The sequence below is a fragment of the Dioscorea cayenensis genome, unplaced genomic scaffold, assembly GCF_009730915.1.
Source record: "Dioscorea cayenensis subsp. rotundata cultivar TDr96_F1 unplaced genomic scaffold, TDr96_F1_v2_PseudoChromosome.rev07_lg8_w22 25.fasta BLBR01000118.1, whole genome shotgun sequence".
In the NCBI taxonomy this organism is placed as follows: domain Eukaryota; kingdom Viridiplantae; phylum Streptophyta; class Magnoliopsida; order Dioscoreales; family Dioscoreaceae; genus Dioscorea; species Dioscorea cayenensis.
Window position 1 is genome coordinate 9,088 of NW_024086509.1, and position 18,247 is coordinate 27,334.

At 35.5% G+C, this 18,247-nt stretch overlaps 3 protein-coding genes across 4 annotated transcripts; all 3 read right to left on the minus strand.

Moving 5' to 3' along the window:
- Positions 1-3,669: 3,669 nt before the first annotated feature.
- Positions 3,670-4,540, minus strand: LOC120253582 (cysteine-rich and transmembrane domain-containing protein WIH2-like). The gene is made up of 3 exons (XM_039261898.1): positions 4,443-4,540; positions 4,183-4,345; positions 3,670-3,907 (listed from the first exon to the last, which is right to left on the minus strand). Exons 1-3 carry the CDS (start codon positions 4,477-4,479, stop codon positions 3,862-3,864), a joined length of 246 nt encoding a protein of 81 aa, XP_039117832.1. The 5' UTR covers positions 4,480-4,540; the 3' UTR covers positions 3,670-3,861.
- A 5,581-nt stretch (positions 4,541-10,121) lies between these two features.
- LOC120253581 (cysteine-rich and transmembrane domain-containing protein WIH2-like) lies at positions 10,122-11,034 on the minus strand. The gene is made up of 3 exons (XM_039261897.1): positions 10,895-11,034; positions 10,633-10,795; positions 10,122-10,315 (listed from the first exon to the last, which is right to left on the minus strand). Exons 1-3 carry the CDS (start codon positions 10,929-10,931, stop codon positions 10,270-10,272), a joined length of 246 nt encoding a protein of 81 aa, XP_039117831.1. The 5' UTR covers positions 10,932-11,034; the 3' UTR covers positions 10,122-10,269.
- Positions 11,035-14,047: 3,013 nt separating this feature from the next.
- LOC120253580 (cysteine-rich and transmembrane domain-containing protein WIH1-like) lies at positions 14,048-16,221 on the minus strand. 2 transcript variants are annotated; one of them, XM_039261895.1, is made up of 3 exons: positions 16,088-16,221; positions 15,156-15,318; positions 14,048-14,299 (listed from the first exon to the last, which is right to left on the minus strand). In XM_039261895.1, exons 1-3 carry the CDS (start codon positions 16,126-16,128, stop codon positions 14,267-14,269), a joined length of 237 nt encoding a protein of 78 aa, XP_039117829.1. In that variant the 5' UTR covers positions 16,129-16,221; the 3' UTR covers positions 14,048-14,266. The 2 variants fall into 2 exon arrangements, with proteins under 2 accessions (XP_039117829.1, XP_039117828.1); XM_039261894.1 differs by lacking the exon at positions 16,088-16,221 and adding an exon at positions 15,431-15,605 and having other exon boundaries at positions 14,057-14,299.
- Positions 16,222-18,247: the final 2,026 nt, after the last annotated feature.

Consider the following 18,247-nt stretch of genomic DNA (forward strand, 5'->3'; position numbering starts at 1 on the left):
ACAATGTTTTGTATGTAAAAAATTCGGGCATGTCAAAGCCCAATGTTGGTATAGAAATAGAGAGGAAATGTTGTGAAAGAAGATAAGCCAAAGGAAGAAGAAGAAGTGACCTTTATGGCAATCAGTGAAGAACCAAAACAAAGTAGAGGACTGTGGCTTATTGACAGTGGTTGTTCCAACCACATGTCAAGAGAGAAAGGATTGTTCCAGAGCATGGCCTCCATACCAAGTCACTTTATCAAAGTTGGTAATGGAAAGGCACTCAAAGTTGAAGGCATAGGCAAGGTGACACTGCTCTCAGCAGGTAAGATTATAATGTTGAACAATGTCCGCTTGTACCAAACTTAACTCATAATCTATTGAGTGTTGGTCAAATGATGGATGTCGGTTTGACATTGAGTTTACCAAAGGAGTTTGCAACATCAAGGAGACCGAAACCAAAGCACAAATTACTCAGAGTTGGCATGACTTCTAACGTGCTCTTTCCTTTAGAAGCTAATGATGTTGATTTTGCGAACTTAGCACAAGGAAAAGATGAAGTCTCAAATCTCTGGCATAAGAGATATGGGCACATAAATGTGAAGAATTCAAAAATAATATCAAAAACAAGGTCCCGAGTGCTTGGGTTCGTCGAACATCACGAGTATACACCCATGTGACGCATGTTCACAAGGGAAGCAGGCATGAACTGTGTTTCCCAAAGGCCAAGCAAAGCGTGCATCAGCACCGTTAGAGCTGATTCATGGTGACCTTGTTGGCCCAATCATAGCAACATCCATCGGAAGTAATTCTTATTTTCTCCTATTAACTGACAATTACTCAAGGTTTAGCTAGGTGTACTTTATGCATCGGAAATCAGAGACCTTTCAACTCTTCAAACAATTCAAGCTTCTGGTGGAGAAGCAGTTCTCGTTCCCAATAAAGTTTTTGCGCACTGATCGCGAAGGCAAATTTACATCAAATGAATTTGAAGCTTTCTGTAAATTCGCCAGAGTACATCATCAGCTGTCAACTCCACAGACCCCTCAACAAAACGGCGTCGTCGAACGCAAGAATAGAACAGTGACGGAGATGGCTCGTACCATGCTAAAATAGAGGAAGATGTCATCGGAGTACTTGGCAGAGGCTGTGGCGACTGCGGTGTATATTCTCAATCGATCTGCAACATCGGCGATGAAGCTCCGAACTCCGTTTGAAGCTTTGACCGGAGAGAGGCCCTCTGTTGACCATTTCAGGGTATTTGGTTGCTTGGTCTACGTGTACATTGACTCGATGCAGCGGTCCAAGTTTGATGCCAAGTCACGACCCGATGTGTCGATCAGCATCGCGATCGCTCGAAGGCCCTATAGGATCATGGATCCGGATTCAAAACGCAGCATACGCGCGCGAGGGATATTTGCTTTTTTGAAGAAAAGGGCTGGCATTGGTCAGGTGATGCTGACTCAGATGCCTCAAACTATGGACCAGCACGTGAGAAGGGTGTGACATCTCTTAATAGAGAAATGGAGATATTTCCACTGTTCGATCAAACTAATGAACGGTCTGATTCACATCAAAGGGTCTCTCCTAGTTTAGAAGAAGAAGAATCGATCAGTGGCCGGAGAAGACGGTGGCCCTCCGACGAGGTATAGAAATCTCACTGATCTCTATAACTCTTGCTCTCTCGCTCTTTCAACAGAGGATCCTTCATCTTATGAAGAAGCAACGAGGAGTGTGGAGTGGATTGTGGCCATGACGGAAGAGATGAATGCTATAACAAAGAATCAAACTTGGCATCTGACTACTCTTCCAGAAGGAAAGAAAGCAATAGGCTTGAAGTGGATTTTCAAATCTAAACTTAATCCAGATGGCACTCTACTAAGAAGGAAAGCTCGTATTGTGGCTAAGGGCTACTCGCAGCGTGAAGGGATTGATTTTGAAGAGGTTTTTTCTCCAGTCGCTCGAATGGAGACCGTTCGATTATTCTTATCCATTGGTGCACAAAAGGAATGGAGAATCAATCAGTTAGATGTAAAATCCACATTTCCGAATGGAGATCTCATGGAAGAAGTGTATGTCCCTACAACCGTAGGGGTTTGTTGTCAATGAGAAAGTGGAAGAGGTGTATCGCTCCATAAAGCTCTATATGGTCTACGCCAAGAACCCGTGAGCTTGGTATAGTCGTGATAGACACTCACTCCATCTTCGTGACAGTTCGGGAAAATAGATCCACGTAGATACAGGAAATTGGTTGGTGCTCTGCTCTACCTCACTCATACCCGACCCGATATTATGTTTGATGTTTCAATGGTCTCTCGGTTCATGCATTCACCGAGTGTGAATCACTTAGGAGCAGTAAAACGAATCCTTCGTTATGTTAAGGAACGATCGGGTTATGGGATTCATTATAAGAAGGGAGAAAAACTTCAAATTGATGGGCTATTTTGACAGTGACTTTGGAGGATCTCAAGACGACCGGAAAAGCACCACAGGGTGGGTATTTTCACTAGGTTCCGATGTTATAGCTTGGTGTTCGAAGAAAGCGATCGATCAGCGCTCGTCAAGCACCAAGCGCAGTATATATCATTGACGGTTGTTGCCTCATGAGGTTGTTTGGCTCGGTCACCGCTAAAAAGATCTAAATGAGAAGCGTGGAGGATTCAAATGTTATTCTCTCGTGACAATTCATCGATGACTGTCTATTGCCAAGAATCCTACACATCATGGGCGAACGAAACATATTGATACGCAATTTCATTTTATTCGAGATCTTATAAAGGATGGTTTAATTAATGTGAAGCATTGTGGCACTGAAGAGCAGCTGGCAGATGTGTTTACCAAAGCTTTGCCCAGAATGAAGTTTAACTTACTCACAGAGAAATTAGGAGTTGGTGAGTTATCTGATCAAGGGGAGTATGTTGAAGATATTGATTGAACCTCGTCAAGAGATGTTGTAGCTCCGTGAACTCTCCAGAAAATTCAGAGCAATGTTGCTCTACACTGGGGACTCAAATCATGATAGGATAGAAAGTTGTTTATCAGTTGTGCATTGTTTGTGCCGGCTGTGGGGATGCTTTTTAATTTTATTTTTCACCGTGTTTGGTTGTAATGTTTGTTTAATTTGAATGTTCTCAATGCATGTACTATACAACCATGAAGGTTGGTCCGCTAGAGCGCTTGTTTAAATGCTCGGTGTTTGATTGAATGAAAGAAGCAAGTTACTCGAAGTGTGAGAAAACGTCTGTCTTCTTTTTCTTTCACTTTGCCTCGCTAGTATGACATTGAAGTGATTATACTTTGTGAGAATTGAATGAAATTCGGTGTGTTTGTTATCTATCCATACTCCTAGTTACAGAATTCCAAGCAAAGCAGAGTGTGTGTGTTGCTCATTCAGTTATCTCAATCCTAACATGACTAGGGTTTCCAATAATAAATTTAGTGGAGAATTTGTATACTTTATCAAGGAATATATATTCAATATGTACAATTAGAACTTTCAGAAATCAAAAAAGAACATGGGAAACATTCCATGTGGACAGTCAAAACTTCTTACAAATAAAAAAACACAATATTTTTGAGTAATGAACAATAGCGAATATTTACTTCTCAGTGTAACTCTGTTAGGTATCACATTTATTTGCTCAAGTTCTTTTTTTTCTTGTGGTCTTAAACTTTTTTTCCTTATATCCATCTCGTAAAATTATTCGATCTTTATAAAAATTAATGAAGAGGAAAACACACAGAAACTAAAAAAGTACAATCAATATTAATACAGATGAACCTCACATATTAATAGGCTAAAGCAACACTAATCATGCAGTAAGTTCAAATGAAATATGTGTATAATATAATGTGAGGCCTCCTTTATCCAGCAGGGGATTATCAGGTGCACATGTCAAGGAGACAACAGCAACATAGGGCAGCACAACTGCAACACAATAAAAAGAAGCAAAAACAAATCAGTAATAACACAACCAAACAAATGTTATTGGCTTCTAGATAGATTATACAAATTTGTTTATATTAAGTTTTTTGTTTGAAATATAAACTAGATTGGCCTTTCAAAAATTAAGAAACATATATATATATATTTATATATATATAAAAATGGAAGAGTTGATATGTTTCCCCTCTTCCAATTCAAAAACTTAAGAGTTGGATCCCATGGCTTATTCAAATTTATAAAAAATGAGAAAAACTTACCATCCTTCCCAGAAACCACCCTCACCACGGCTCTGAGTCTGTGCGGGAGCATTTTGAGGGTTAGTGGCCTCATCTTTTGTTGGATAGCCTGCCGGAGGAGGTGCTGCATATGTAGGATACCCCTCTGTTGGTGCTGGATAAGCCTGTCCTGGAGGAGGATATGCTATATAAAAAGGAACCAAAATCAATAAGACTATAGATCATCCAAAAAAAACATAAAAAGAAAGAAAGAAAAAAATAATCAGTAATAGTTAACATACAAGGAGGAGGTGCTTGTTGTTGATTGTAGTAACTCATGTTTCTTTTGTTTTTATATGTAGAACAACAACAAGAAGGAGAAGGAGAAGTAGATCGGATATGCTTTGTTTTAGAGTTTACGTGTGTGTGTGTATATATAACATTGGAAAAGCCTCGAGGACGAAGTGTCAAAATGGAGAAAAGGTGTAGAAAAGGTTGACATATAATATGACAAACGCGTCAGTGACTTTTTGATATTTGATCAAAAGAATGGCGGTCATACCTGAGGCGGCTTAGTTTGACTAGTTCCACACGTATACTAATATTCATGATTTTTTTATCATGGCTTGCAAGCATGGTTGTCAGACCCTGGCCGTAGAACGACCTGACCGTGCCCCGCGGGTCGAAAAGTCAATGGCTTAACCGGATCAAACCGTCGTTGAAACCGAGAGTCAATAATTAAATATAAAAATATTATAATAATTAATAATAAGCAAATATAATATTAAATCCATAATTATATTATAAAATATACTCAAATTTGATATTTAAATTGATAAACGACGTAGCTTTTCTAATTTTGTCATTTATTTTTACACTTTTTAAATATTTACAAATTTAATATATTAATATATAATTATCAAACTTCTCTAGGTGTTATTTATTTATTTATTTTGTTTATTGGTTGATTTTTGTTAAAATAAATAAGAAATTTAATTCACTAATTCTTATATCTCAATTGAGTTTTTATTTTGTTTTAAATTTTCTTATATTTTTTATTTAATTAGAATACTTTAATTTTATATTTTTATAATAAAATTACACTCATTTATTGTTTTATTTTCTTAATAAATTAAATTTTTAGAAAGTATTTACATAATACATTAATATATTTTATTTTTAAATGTTAATTTTTGTTGGTATATATATATTGTAATTCTATTTATTGATTATAAATTATAAATTAATATTAATAAATATACACGATTTTGTGGTTTTTAATGAGAAAATAATAATAAATTATTAAATATTGTAAAAATTAAACATTAGGATTCGATTGACTCGTCGGGTCAATCGGTTCCCATTGAACCGCCCTGGGTCACCTAGGTTAACACCGAGCTTTTTAATACCCGGTCAGATGGGGTATACCCGGCCGGCCACATGGTCGGGCTCCGGTTTTTTCCGGTTGAACTGGCCGGGTCGGTCCGGGTCTGACAACATTGCTTGCAAGAGTACTGCAAAAACAATAAACTGTAAACTTGGATAGAAATCTGGTTTTTATCGAAATTAAATTTCACTTCTACTGAAGCGACTTAAGAAGAAAGCAACACGAAATCCTTCAGAAAATGTAAGAATAAAAACCGTGATTTTTGAAAACTGTGAATTTTTTTCATTTCCAAAAAAATCCTTTTTATTTGTCTAAATGCTCAAAGTGATACTAATAGGTGATAAGCATACCATCATGGAGTGCACCCAGCTACGTGACTTGCTGCACTTTTTAGAAAAACATACTTTTTTAGAAAAAAATCTCCCTACCCCTCTGCACTTTCAGGGATGAAATTATTATTTTTCTCATAACCCACACCAAGGCTTGTAAATAATATAGGAACATTATTGTGCCCAAGTGTACAATGCATGAACAATACAAGAACAATACTGTCGAGGGAAGGATTCGAACCATTGCCCTCCCCCTTGCACTATTTTATCATACCATTGGACTATCCAAGCATTTTTGGATTTTATTTTATTTTTTATTTATTGTTCTTTTTTTGAATGAAATTAATAAACTAAGAAACTACATTAGAAATAAAAAACGCGTAGAAGCCGGACATAATAAAATGGGTGCAAAACATGAAGGGGGAATATAGAAGACTAACCAGCAACCAAGACACCAACCCCTAGGCGGAGGAAAACGACCCTATATAAGACCAGCACAAAATACTATGCAAAAAACATGAAAAACACAAACACACAAAGACATAAAAGCACTAAAATCTACACACAAATCCCAATCTTTCTTCAAGTATCAAAATCACTCGGTCGAAGTTGCAAATCCTGCTTCTCAAATGAATTTCCTGCAAAGTTGAGGCTCCGCTTGATTGTTGGAATAAACTTCTCAAACTTGGCCTTTTTTGCATCTGGAGTTGCGTTTATCCAGGCAATAACCATGTGATCAATTTTGCAAATAGGGAAAGAAAAAAATGCACTGCCATTGAAAATATGGCCATGTTTTTTCCATCCAAATAGTCCAGCACAAATAAGAAGGTTCCCAAGACTAGTCAATTTAAGAGAGTTGGTTCCCCAAGTGGACCAAATCTCCTTCAAGATAGAAGGTGTGCTTAAGGTGTTTAAATGGGCAGGGAAATGCATCTAGATCTGAGTAGCAAACTGATAGTTTACCAAGAGATGGTCTAAAGTTTCTTCTGGCTCATGGTAAAGCATGCACGTAGTCGTCAAAATTCTATTGCAGCCACATTTTGAGAGGTTTTCCATGGTCAGGATTTTGTTGTCCCATATGATCCAGTTGAAAATTTTAAATTTAAAGGGCATCTAAGACCTCCATTGTTCAAGAAATTATCAAAAGATTTAACTGAGAAGATTGCATTCTTGTTCTAGCACTAGTACTTTAAGACTGTACCTACAGTTAACATTGCGGTGGCTCGGCCTTATAGTTCAAGAAAATTGTTGTTCATGTGGGCAGCTAGAAGGGACCGAAATCGTGAACTATGAGGAAAGAGTCGTGCTCTATTTGAAAGAGATCTGGCCAAATGTCTATAGACACTTTCCCTCGAAGCCATCTATCAAGCCCAAAAAGAGTGGATTTGCCATCTTTTGACAAAGGTTGGGCTCCTTGGAGGAAACCAGACCAATAGTTTAGTATGCCTTTTAGAAAATGTTTTTTTATTTGAAGTGGTATGGAGTAGCAATTCCGCTCGTTTGAACTGGCTATAGTTAAATGTGACCACTGACGACCAACACCATGTATTTCAGGAATAGAGTTTCCACCACCATTTGCTCAGCAGGGCATGATTGAAGTCTTATAGATTTAGTACTCTCCAACCCCATTGTTTCTTTGTTTTGCATACTTGTGACCATAAAACTAGTCGACATTTTTTGGGTTAGATCCTTTGATCCGTTCCAAAGGAAATTCCTATCGGTTTTATTGATCTCTTTGGTTTCCCAAATTGGTAGTTCGATTACTGGCATCTAGTAAGTGGGTATGGCAGAGAGGACTGAGTTAATAAGTGTAAACTTCCCCACTAGAAATGTATTGGAGCCTCTAAGAGGCTAATCATTTCCTGATCTATTGAGTGAGAGTCATCCAATCCTAGCACCTAGGGTTTCGTCCTGAGATAGGAATGCCAAAATAAATAACAGAGAGTTGTGCAGCGGAACACTTGAGCATGTAGGTACTTGTAGGGTCTGGTAGAGAGCCGCGCTTTGTGGGATATAGTCTGCTCTTTTGAAAATTGATGGCCAAAGTAAAAATACCTTCAAATAAGTAGAGGATTAGTTTAAAGATCCTTAGATCTTTGATACCTCCAGTCATAAGCAGTTTTAAGTCATTTGCATATTGCAAGTGGTACATCTTTCCAAATCCTCCTAAGGGACTCCAAATAGACTCTAGAAGCGAGAGCATGGTTAACATTGTACTCGAGTGTTTGCTACCAAAAAAATATAAGAGGGAGAAAGTGGGTTGTCCTACCCTAAGACCATGTTGGTATCTAACATATCTAGTTAGGGGTTGTTAATAACGATTTTCTCCTTGGAAGAGTTGAGGATCGTTGCAATATATGCAATCCAGTGGTTTCCAAAACCTTATGTAGCAAGAAACTAAGAAACTCCCAGTCCACCATATCAAAAGCTTTGGAGAAGTGTTCTTTTAGAATGCTACCACCCATATTACTTTTTTTAATACTAGTGCCTTAGCATCAATAATGTTGTCTCCAATACTCTAAAATTATGTATGCCGAGTGAACTTGATCAATTAGTGCATCTATGATTCCACTCAAGCGGTCAACCAAAATCTTAGAGATGATTTTTAGGGAGAAGTTAATGAGATTGATAAGTCAGAAATCCAATGGTGTTGTGCTTTCAGCCATTTTGGGGGATAAAGGCCAAGTTCACCCAGATTAACCTGTCTAGCTTGGAACTCCTATAGTATAAATCTTCACATAAGTGTACTAGATCTGGTTGAATCATTGTCCAGTGCTTTTTAAAGAACAACATTGGAAACCCATCAGGATTGGTTGCTTTTTCACCGCCTAGATCAAAAGTGGGCTTCTTAATCTCTACCAACGTGAATGTTTAGGGTGTTGAGTTTAACCACCGCTTTGTATTCAAATAACCTTGACCAATTGGCTTTAAAACGAAAGTCTCGTTTATGACAGAATTGGTTTCGGAAGTAGTATGTGAAGGCATCCCCCAATCCTAGAATCTCCCTCCACCCACTCTCCATTCCTAAAGATATAAGGAATGAAGTCGAAGTTTTTGTAACCATTCACCACTGCATAGAAAAATTTTGTGTAACATCTCTTTCTTTGGGCCACGTTAATCTCAATCAATGCTTCCAATAAACTTCCTCCTGCTACAGTGAACGTACAATTGAGGTTCACTCAAATGTCTGCTTCTCTACCAAGTTGATGAAGAGCCAATTGTCTCAACTCTTTGAGAATGTCTAGATAGTTTAGTTCAAGCATTAGTGATTTCTTCTATTGAAAGATTTATCCAAAAATGCTATTTTTACCCAATCACGTAATTTGAGCTTTATCTAAGCCAATTTATTGGGATAAAGGCACTATAGCTAGAGAAGGACGGAGAGTTCCATCATTCCCTTGTCAAGTTATTAAAGTTGTCTATGGTTTCCTGAGCCGATTTGTATTTGAAAGGTCGGGGCTGGAAAGATGGGAACCCACTTCAAGAAAGATGAACACATGGTCTGACCCAAATCTTAGAAGCAAAGTTTGAAAGGTTCTAGGGAAACATGAAGACCAGTATTGGGATATTGAAAAATGGTCTAACCTGACCCGCGTGGAATCTATTTGATTGTTTGACCAAGTGAACTTTCTACCAAATATCAGAGGTAGCATTGTTAATATCCTCAAAATTTTGGATCCCCTCAGCTAATCTAATGTCTTTCGACGACTATTCCAAGCAATAACTACCCTCTCAAAAAAATCCCCACGCGGAGAAAGATAGAAAAATCTGAAAATTTTTTATTTTCATAAAAGGCTATTTTATATTTACAATGCTCCACACATTATTAAAATTAATTACCATTTTAGCATTTGTTGCCAATGACTGGCTAGGGTTTTCAATAATAAATTTAGTGGAGAATTTGTATACTTTATCGAGGATTATATATTCGATATGTACAATTAAAAACTTTTTATAAATAAAAAAAGCACATAGGAAATATTCCATGTGTACAAACAAAAACTTCTTACAAATCAAAAAAAGCACAATATTTTTTTGAGAAATGAACCACTGCGAATATTTAACTCTCAGTGCAACTCCGCTGGATATCACATTAAATTGTTCAAGTTCTAATATGTATTTCAAACTCTCTTGATTTGAGAGTGGAATAGATGACATACCAACACTTCTATTATAAGAGTGGTCTTGAACTTCTTTTTTTATATGAATAAAAAAATAATTGGATCTTTATTAAAAATAAATGAGGAGGAAAAACACACAGAAACTAAAAAAGTACAATCAATATTAATACTGATGAACCTCACATATTAATAGGCTAAAGCAACACTAATCATGCAGTAAGTTCAAATGAACTATATATGTGTATTATGTGTATAATATAATGTGAGGCCTCCTTTATCCAGCAGGGGATTATCAGGTGCACATGTCAAGGAGACAACAGCAACATAGGGCAGCACAACTGCAACACAATAAAGAGTAGCAAAAATAAATCAGTAATAACACAACCAAACAAATGTTTTACCAACTCAAAAACACACTACTTGTTTTTGGCTTCTGGATTATACAAATTTGTTTATATTAATTAAGATTTTTGTTTGAAATATAAACTAGATTGGCCTTTCCCAAAAAAAAAATTAAGATACTTTGTAAAAATTAATTCATATATATATATATATATACATGGAAGAGTTTATATGTTACCCCCTTCCAATTTAAAAAATTAAGAGTTGGATCCCATGGCTTATTCAAATTTATAAAAAAATGAGAAAAACTTACCATCCTTCCCAGAAACCACCCTCACCACGGCTCTGAGTCTGTGCCGGAGCATTTTGAGGGTTAGTGGCCTCATCTTTTGTTGGATAGCCTGCGGGAGGAGGTGCTGCATATGTAGGATACCCCTCTGTTGGTGCTGGATAAGCCTGTCCTGGAGGAGGATATGCTATATAAAAAGGAACCAAAATCAATAAGACTATAGACCATCCAAAAATAAAAAATAAAAAGAAAGAAAGAAAAAAATAATCAGTAATAGTTAACATACAAGGAGGAGGTGCTTGTTGTTGATTGTAGTAACTCATGTTTCTTTTGTTTTTATATGTAGAACAACAAGAAGAAGAAGTAGAAGATTGGATATGCTTTGTTTTAGAATTTATCAGTATGTGTGTGTGATATCTATATATAGAGATTGGAAAAGCCTTGCAGACAAAGTGTGAAAAGGGTGCAGCCCCATAAAGTGGACCAAAGACCCTTTTATTTTATGTTTTTTGGGATGTTGGTGTGGAATTGGTGGAAGAAAAGGTGTACATATATTATGACAAACGCGTAAATGACTTTTTGATATTTTGGAGGTCATACATGAGGAGGCTTAGTTTGACTAGTTCTACATGAATACTATTTTTTTTATCAGGGCTTGCACTTCAAAAACAATGAATTGTAAACTTGGATGGAAATCTGGTTTTTTTTTTTTAAGAAATGTCACTTCTGCTAAGAAAATAAACATGGTATATTTTTTAAGTGTACTGAAAACAATTTAAAATAAAAGTTTATATTATCTAAATGCTCTACACATATATCGCAACATCACATATAATATAAATTTACTATATTCACTAAAACAAACTTACAAGACTCTTTGTTGAACTAAATAATAAACAATTATAAAATTATTTGACTGAGCTATTTTCCCATGTGGGCACGTAAAAAAGCCACATCAACTCTGAACTACTGGATGGGTTGAGCGCTTTGCTGAAGACATGAACTACTGGATCGGACGCTCTAGATACAGTGGCTAATTAATGCTATTTCAAGCAAAATGGTGATAAACATCACACATATTGTGCTATGTTTACTTACTCCCGCTTCTCTAGTGCAATTTTGCATGATCAGCTAGCTATTCATAACTGGCTTGCTATACTCACATTAATAGCAGTAATATTTCATCTTTTATGCCTTGTGTGCAAGTGGAGTATGAGGTTGTGCCACTGCAACTCAATTGAGTAATAATACCACATATATATGTAGCAGTATTTCACTATGCTTTTGAGTCATCAATTCTTTAAATTACTGTCTGTTTACTGTCGTCTGTTGGTGAGTTATCTTGAACCGCTCTGACCATCTTGATGCTTTCAGTGGATTTTTTTTTTTTTAAATGTGCAATGCATGACCAACAGCCAAAATGTCTATTGGTATTCGTCATCCGAATCCCCTTAAGAAATCTTTGTATATATGTGATAAGAGTTAGATTCGCATTAGATTCGCAGATGAGGATATATTTCCGAAAGTTTAAACAGTGATTTTGGTCGATGGTTACAGCACCTATATGTGCGCCGGTCCGTTCCCCTTGCTCCATGGAGACTTGTGCATTCCCCTGCTTTCTTTAGAGGCTTAAAAAAAATTTGGAATGCATGAGCTCTAAATATGTGTTTCAGTACCCCAAAATTTGTAGCTAATTAAACAGACTGTAATGCCTGCCAATATTTTCAATTGCAACCAAATATACCAAGTCAACTAAATGTTTCCTTATTTTTGATAACTAATCAAAGACTATATAGTCTTTAGTCTGCCGACACCAATTTCTGATCTGAAACAACTCCAACCATGCCAGCTTAAAATGTGCTTTTATTCATATTGCACAATTTTCACCATGGACAGATCACAACTTTTTTATGATGAGAATTCCATTTTTGGTACATTTTGTTTAGCCCCCTTACATAGCAATTCTTTCAATCTTACCAACCAGAACTCAGCTTATCTGCCTCCCTATTTATGACTTCCTATTGCTAGCTATAACAAGTGCATTTGAGGAACCAATGTGCAATTCTACACGGTCAGTGTTAATATTAGTGTACACAAATGATGCATGTTATGGTTCACGGTTATTGTACATGGTGTATTCAAGCGTATATAAACTCTTTGAATTTGATTTTGAGAAACAAGACTTCCAACATATGCATGTTTTTTTATATATCACCACGACCTCCAACACTGTTTTTTTTATGCCAATGTATTTTTTTTTATATATAAGAACAATTAACAAGTATAAATTTTCTCCCTTTATATGTTAAAATAGGAACCCGAGCGAATAGTAACAAAATCAATTGTCCACACAAATACAAGACACCAGTTTTAACAGGAAAATGCTCTGTTTGAACTTTGAAGGATAAAAAACTACGGCACTCATAAATCACTATATCAATAATGGAATTACATGATTTTTTTTCTATATACAAACTATAAGCTCACAATGATATACGCATCATTATCATCTAGGATAGATAACAAAAAACAACACCAATTAAGAATGCCTAAGAGAGTACCAAAAAGAAGCCCAATGAGAAATTAACCCCTTTATATGAGAAGAGCAACTTGATGTTTTGTTTTGTTTTTTGTTTTTTTTTTGTTTTAATAAAGCAACTTGAAATTTGAGCAAAAACTAACATGATTTTGTCATTTGATCTTCTTGCCAAGGCTCAAAAACCCTACACTCGTTCTTCTCTCTCTATCTTTCTCTATATCTCTCTCTTTTCTGAATTTAATGAAGTTATGTGCGCTCATGTGTTTATCAAAGCTTGTTGAAGTACTGCAAAAGCAATGATTTGTATATGTGGATAGAACTCTGGTTTTTTAAAAAATTTCACTTTTACTCAAGCTGCAAAATCTTTAGATTTTTTATTTTTAATAAATAAAAAGAGATCTTAAAATTTTTTACTTCCATATTCAATTTTTTTCATATGCTTAACACTATTTAACAAAATGAATAAATCAAAAATATCAAATAAACTAACAAAATAGAGTTTCTAATGTCCACATTAAAAGAGAGAGAGAGAGAAACAAGGATTTGAAATGACTGTTTTATTCAAACATTATGAAAATTATCATATTGCCTTTTGTCGCCGATGACTAGGACTTTTGATAACAAATGATAAGCTAAAACTTTGCTACTCGTTAAAAATCTAATATAAATGTCAAGTCATAAGACAAACAAAACTTAGAAGCATGATTTTCTTAAGGAATAAGTGGAAATATCCATCTCTTAAGCATAACTTTGCTCAATGTCAACATTTCTTTTCAAGTTCTCTTTTGTTTTTTTTATAAAACATAGAAAAGTTACATATTCTCTCATCCTTTAATTGAAGAAGAATAAAAGAAATATCAACTCTCCTCCTTCAGAAGCGATTCTAAACTATTTTTTATAGACATATTGTAAAACTATTAAACTTTTATTTAAATAAGGAAGAAAAACATGTTCACACACACAAAAAAAAAAAAAGTACAATCAATATTAATACAGACCAACCTCACACATTAACAGCCTAAAACAACACTAACCATGCATGAGAAAGTTCAAATAAAATATGTAAATTATACAATGTGAGGCCTCCCTTATCCAGCAGGGTATGATCAGGTGCACATATCAAGGAGACAGCAGCAACATAGGGCTGCACAACTGCAGCACAAAAAACCAAAGACAAGCAAATTAAAACAAGTCAGTAATAATACAACCCCAAACAAATGTTTTCCCAGCTCAAAATGAAGACTAGTCAAGTGCAAAAAAGTTTTGAATATAACTTATGACCGTGTGTTGTTAGACATAGTATATTAGTTCGTATTCTCTATTTCTAATAATATTAAAACAACATTTTAACTTGTTTTTGGCATCTAGTATATAAGAATTTGTTTACATTTAACATTTTTGTTTGAGTTATAATTAAGATAATATTGTCTTTCAAAATAATTACGATACTTGGTAAAAATTTAAAAATATACATATATATATATATATATATATATATATATATATTTGATAATAACCAACAAGCATGCTCTCACTTAATGGTTTGCCAAGGATAATACATATACAGAGATACATTAATTATGATTACATATCGGCCCTTAAAAATTTATTAACTCTGTCAAATGTCATATGAAATAATAAAAACCTGTTATGTATACACCGAACAGATTAGCAGAAATTGTATCAAGCTAAAAATCCTCTTTATAATATAATCTTGAAAAGGTAAAATATAACCCCTCTCACAATCACCCATTTAAACAGTATATAGGCCCCAAAAAAATAGATTAACAGTTTGACCATGTGGTAACCAACTTTGCTATCATATATACTTATTAATTATATAATAAAAAATTATTTAATATACATAGATAAAATATCATCTATATACACGAATCACATGAGAGGGTAAAATATTAAGGATTGGTATTTTATTTGTTTCTTAACTTAAAAATTTTTTAAGCGTGGGATATTGTAATTAGAAGGAAAAAAAATATATATATAGACTTACCATCCTTCCCAAAAACCACCATCGCCACGGCTCTGAGTCTGTGCGGGAGCGTTTTGAGAGTAAGTGGCCTCGTCTTTGGTCGGATAGCCTGCTGGAGGAGGTGCAACGTATGTAGGGTACCCCTCCGTTGGTGCTGGATAAGCCTGTCCAGGAGGAGGATATGCTATATATACAATAAAGAACCAAAAAACAATAAGACTATGGATATATCATCCAAGAAAATCATAAAAAGTGAAAGAAATAAAAAAAGAAAGAAAGAATCAGTAACAACATACAAGGAGGAGGTGCTTGTTGTTGATTGTAGTAACTCATGTTTCTTTCTTAATTTGCTATGTAAAACAACAACAACAACAACAACAACAACAACAAGGAGATGAAGAAGAAGCAGAGTTGGATATGGTTTGTTTTAGAGTTTATGTGTATATATAGATTGGAAAAGCCTTGAGGACGAAGTGTCAAAAAGGAGCAGCCACCTAAAGAGGTCCAAAGACCCTTTCGTGGAAGAAAAGGATTACATATATTATGACAAACGCGTCAATGACTTTTTTTTTGATATTTTGCTCAAAAGAATAAAGGTCGTAACTGAGGAGCCTTAGTTTGGCTAGTTTTTACAGGTATACTAATATTCATGATTTTTATCAGGGCTTGAGGAGTACCCCAAAAACCAATGAATTGCAACCTTTGATAGAAATTTGGTTTTTCAGAGATGTTACTTTTACTGTAGCTACTTAATTATAAAACGAAAACCACACAAAATCCTTCATTATTTTCTTCTTGTAAGATCTGAGAACTTTTTCATTTCTATAAAAAAAATTCTTCTCTAAATGCTCAAAGTGTCTTGGGTATCCTCAAAATCAACCCGCATGCAAATCAATATTTTTCTAACTGAATGTTTGACCATGCAGGAAGAGAAAGGAAGTTTAGAGAGGCACCTTCCGGAGGATCTGGAGACCAATTTTTCTTGGTTGATCATGGGGATTCAACTATAAGCCAACTTCCTCATTCCAATGAGATGAAGTTTCTCTAAGGCAGACACTGCGCTAGCTACACTGGCGAGAGATTGGGAACTTGTAAAGGGGCTGGGGGAGGAGATTTCAAGAGACTAGACCCAGGCCAAGAACTTCTCATAAAGCTCCTTTAATTTCTTCATTGGTCCTATAGGATACCTCATCCTTCCCTCCCCCAACAAGATCTGCTTTCTCGATCTGCTCATACAATCGCTCATCCGAAATTTTTTTATACTATTTTTCATATCGCGTATATATATCAGACATCCGGGATTCCAAAGATCGCTTTAATCATCGCTTATATTCATAAAAACGCTTTGTTGCCTATTATTCAAAATACCTCATCCAAGGGTGATTCACCCATCACATCAAGATTCCCAACAATTCAAGAATGTTACTCAATAACAGGTTAGTGACATCTTCTGTAGAATTAATATCTTCTATTGCATCCCTAGAAGAAGGTGGCTACAATTGCAGTTCACCCGTCTCTTTTAAGGAAGGTTTAAAACCCACTCTCCAAATTAGAGTTTTCAAACATAGACAAACGACAAATCTTAAAGGAGGTCTCTGAACCTCCTACACTACAGTCTCTTTCTTGGAGAGAGAAAAGACAATGGAGCTTTAATTTAAATCGGCATGGGAACAAGGTTGGAAACATTAGAGACAACAAAACAAGGCTTAAGTGTAAGAGGGGCTACAGAACTAGGCTTGGAAGAGGAACGAGCAAGTGGAAAGGGCTAGGAAGTAAAAGGGATAGTTGGAGTGGCCTTGGGTCCACTAGAGACAGTAGAAGGGGATAACACTAAGCTATCAGGGCAAGTAACCATGTTGGCCTTGGCGAAACTAGGGTGGGCTAGTATATTAGAAAGGGTAATGGGAAGAACAAGAGAAGAATGGGAGTTCTTGCTGGAGTACTTAAAAAACAATGATTTGTAAATGTGGATAGATTTTTGGTTTTTAAAAAATTTCACTTTTACCTAAGCAATTTAAGAGGGAAGCAACGAAAATCCTTTAGATTTTTTAAAGAAAAGAAAAAATATCTTAAAGTTTTTGACTTCCATGCAAGTTTTTTTTAACTTATGTTGAACACAGATTTTTTTTTTTTTTGTGTAAAACGTAAATGAACCATATATATTAAATAAACTAATAAAGCAGAGTTACAGGGACCCACAAAGAAAAAAAAAGAAAAACATAGGTTTTAAATGGAGTAAATTTTTTGGTAGGTTACCTATCTTATGCCTTTTTTCGAAAAAGTATCCCACCTTTAATTTGTATCAAAAAGGTATCCAAAGTTGTGTTTTTATTTCAACGGCAGGTGACCCTGACCAAATCCGGTCATTTAAGCTGATGTGGCAGTTTAGGGCATTGTTTTGTTGCCACGCCAAAGAAAGCCACATCGACCCAATAACCATGTGGACTTCACCCCTGACTACCCCTTTCATCCGAGAAGAGGAGGCTCAGGGCAATATGGATTTTCATCATTTCTCCACCGAAAAAACAGATGCAAATTCCTCCTCATTAGAGAAGAGAAGGCCAGCAATATAGATCTCGAGAAGGAGGATGGTCGAGTGAATTGAGAGAGAGCACAAAACCTAGACTTCAAGGGAAGGAGGAAGTTGTTTTTTTTTCTTGTTTGTTTTAATTCTTTTTAGGGAGCAAGATCATATTGTTTAGTCCCACAATTTTTGCACATCAAATCATATCTGGGTTGATTCAATCTACGGGCTTAGCATGGTTGATGCCGGAATCGTCAGTTCGGGTATAGATCTCGTGGTTCATTGTGTAATGTGTTGTCTTTCATATTGATTAAGTTTAAAATAACTTTGATGTACCACAACAATGAAGGTAGGATTTCAATGAATTGATGTGTTTGTGTTTTTGAATTTGAGTATGAATTTTTATTTTTGGTCCGATGTTATACATCGACAAAAACCAAATATTAACTCACTCCAACCCCGAATGCATAAGACTCACTTCAAAAATTTTTAAAGATTTCACTCGGACACCGCAAAAAAACAAAGCAGGAAAAAAACTAGAGAAAATTGCAAAGAATAAAAACCGAGAAAAACTGGAGAAAAACCTGAA

Excerpts from the sequence above, each read along its gene's own strand:
- LOC120253582 (XM_039261898.1), bottom strand. The coding sequence starts at position 4,479 with ATGAGTTACTACAATCAACAACAAGCACCTCCTCCTT. Across the intron at positions 4,346-4,442 it reads ACAACAAGCACCTCCTCCTT|CATATCCTCCTCCAGGACAG; the intron begins GTATGTTAACTA and ends CTTTTTATATAG. Across the intron at positions 3,908-4,182 it reads GGTGGTTTCTGGGAAGGATG|TTGTGCTGCCCTATGTTGCT; the intron begins GTAAGTTTTTCT and ends ATTGTGTTGCAG.
- LOC120253581 (XM_039261897.1), bottom strand. The coding sequence starts at position 10,931 with ATGAGTTACTACAATCAACAACAAGCACCTCCTCCTT. Across the intron at positions 10,796-10,894 it reads ACAACAAGCACCTCCTCCTT|CATATCCTCCTCCAGGACAG; the intron begins GTATGTTAACTA and ends CTTTTTATATAG. Across the intron at positions 10,316-10,632 it reads GGTGGTTTCTGGGAAGGATG|TTGTGCTGCCCTATGTTGCT; the intron begins GTAAGTTTTTCT and ends ATTGTGTTGCAG.
- LOC120253580 (XM_039261894.1), bottom strand. The coding sequence starts at position 15,467 with ATGAGTTACTACAATCAACAACAAGCACCTCCTCCTT. Across the intron at positions 15,319-15,430 it reads ACAACAAGCACCTCCTCCTT|CATATCCTCCTCCTGGACAG; the intron begins GTATGTTGTTAC and ends TTGTATATATAG. Across the intron at positions 14,300-15,155 it reads GGTGGTTTTTGGGAAGGATG|TTGTGCAGCCCTATGTTGCT; the intron begins GTAAGTCTATAT and ends TTTGTGCTGCAG.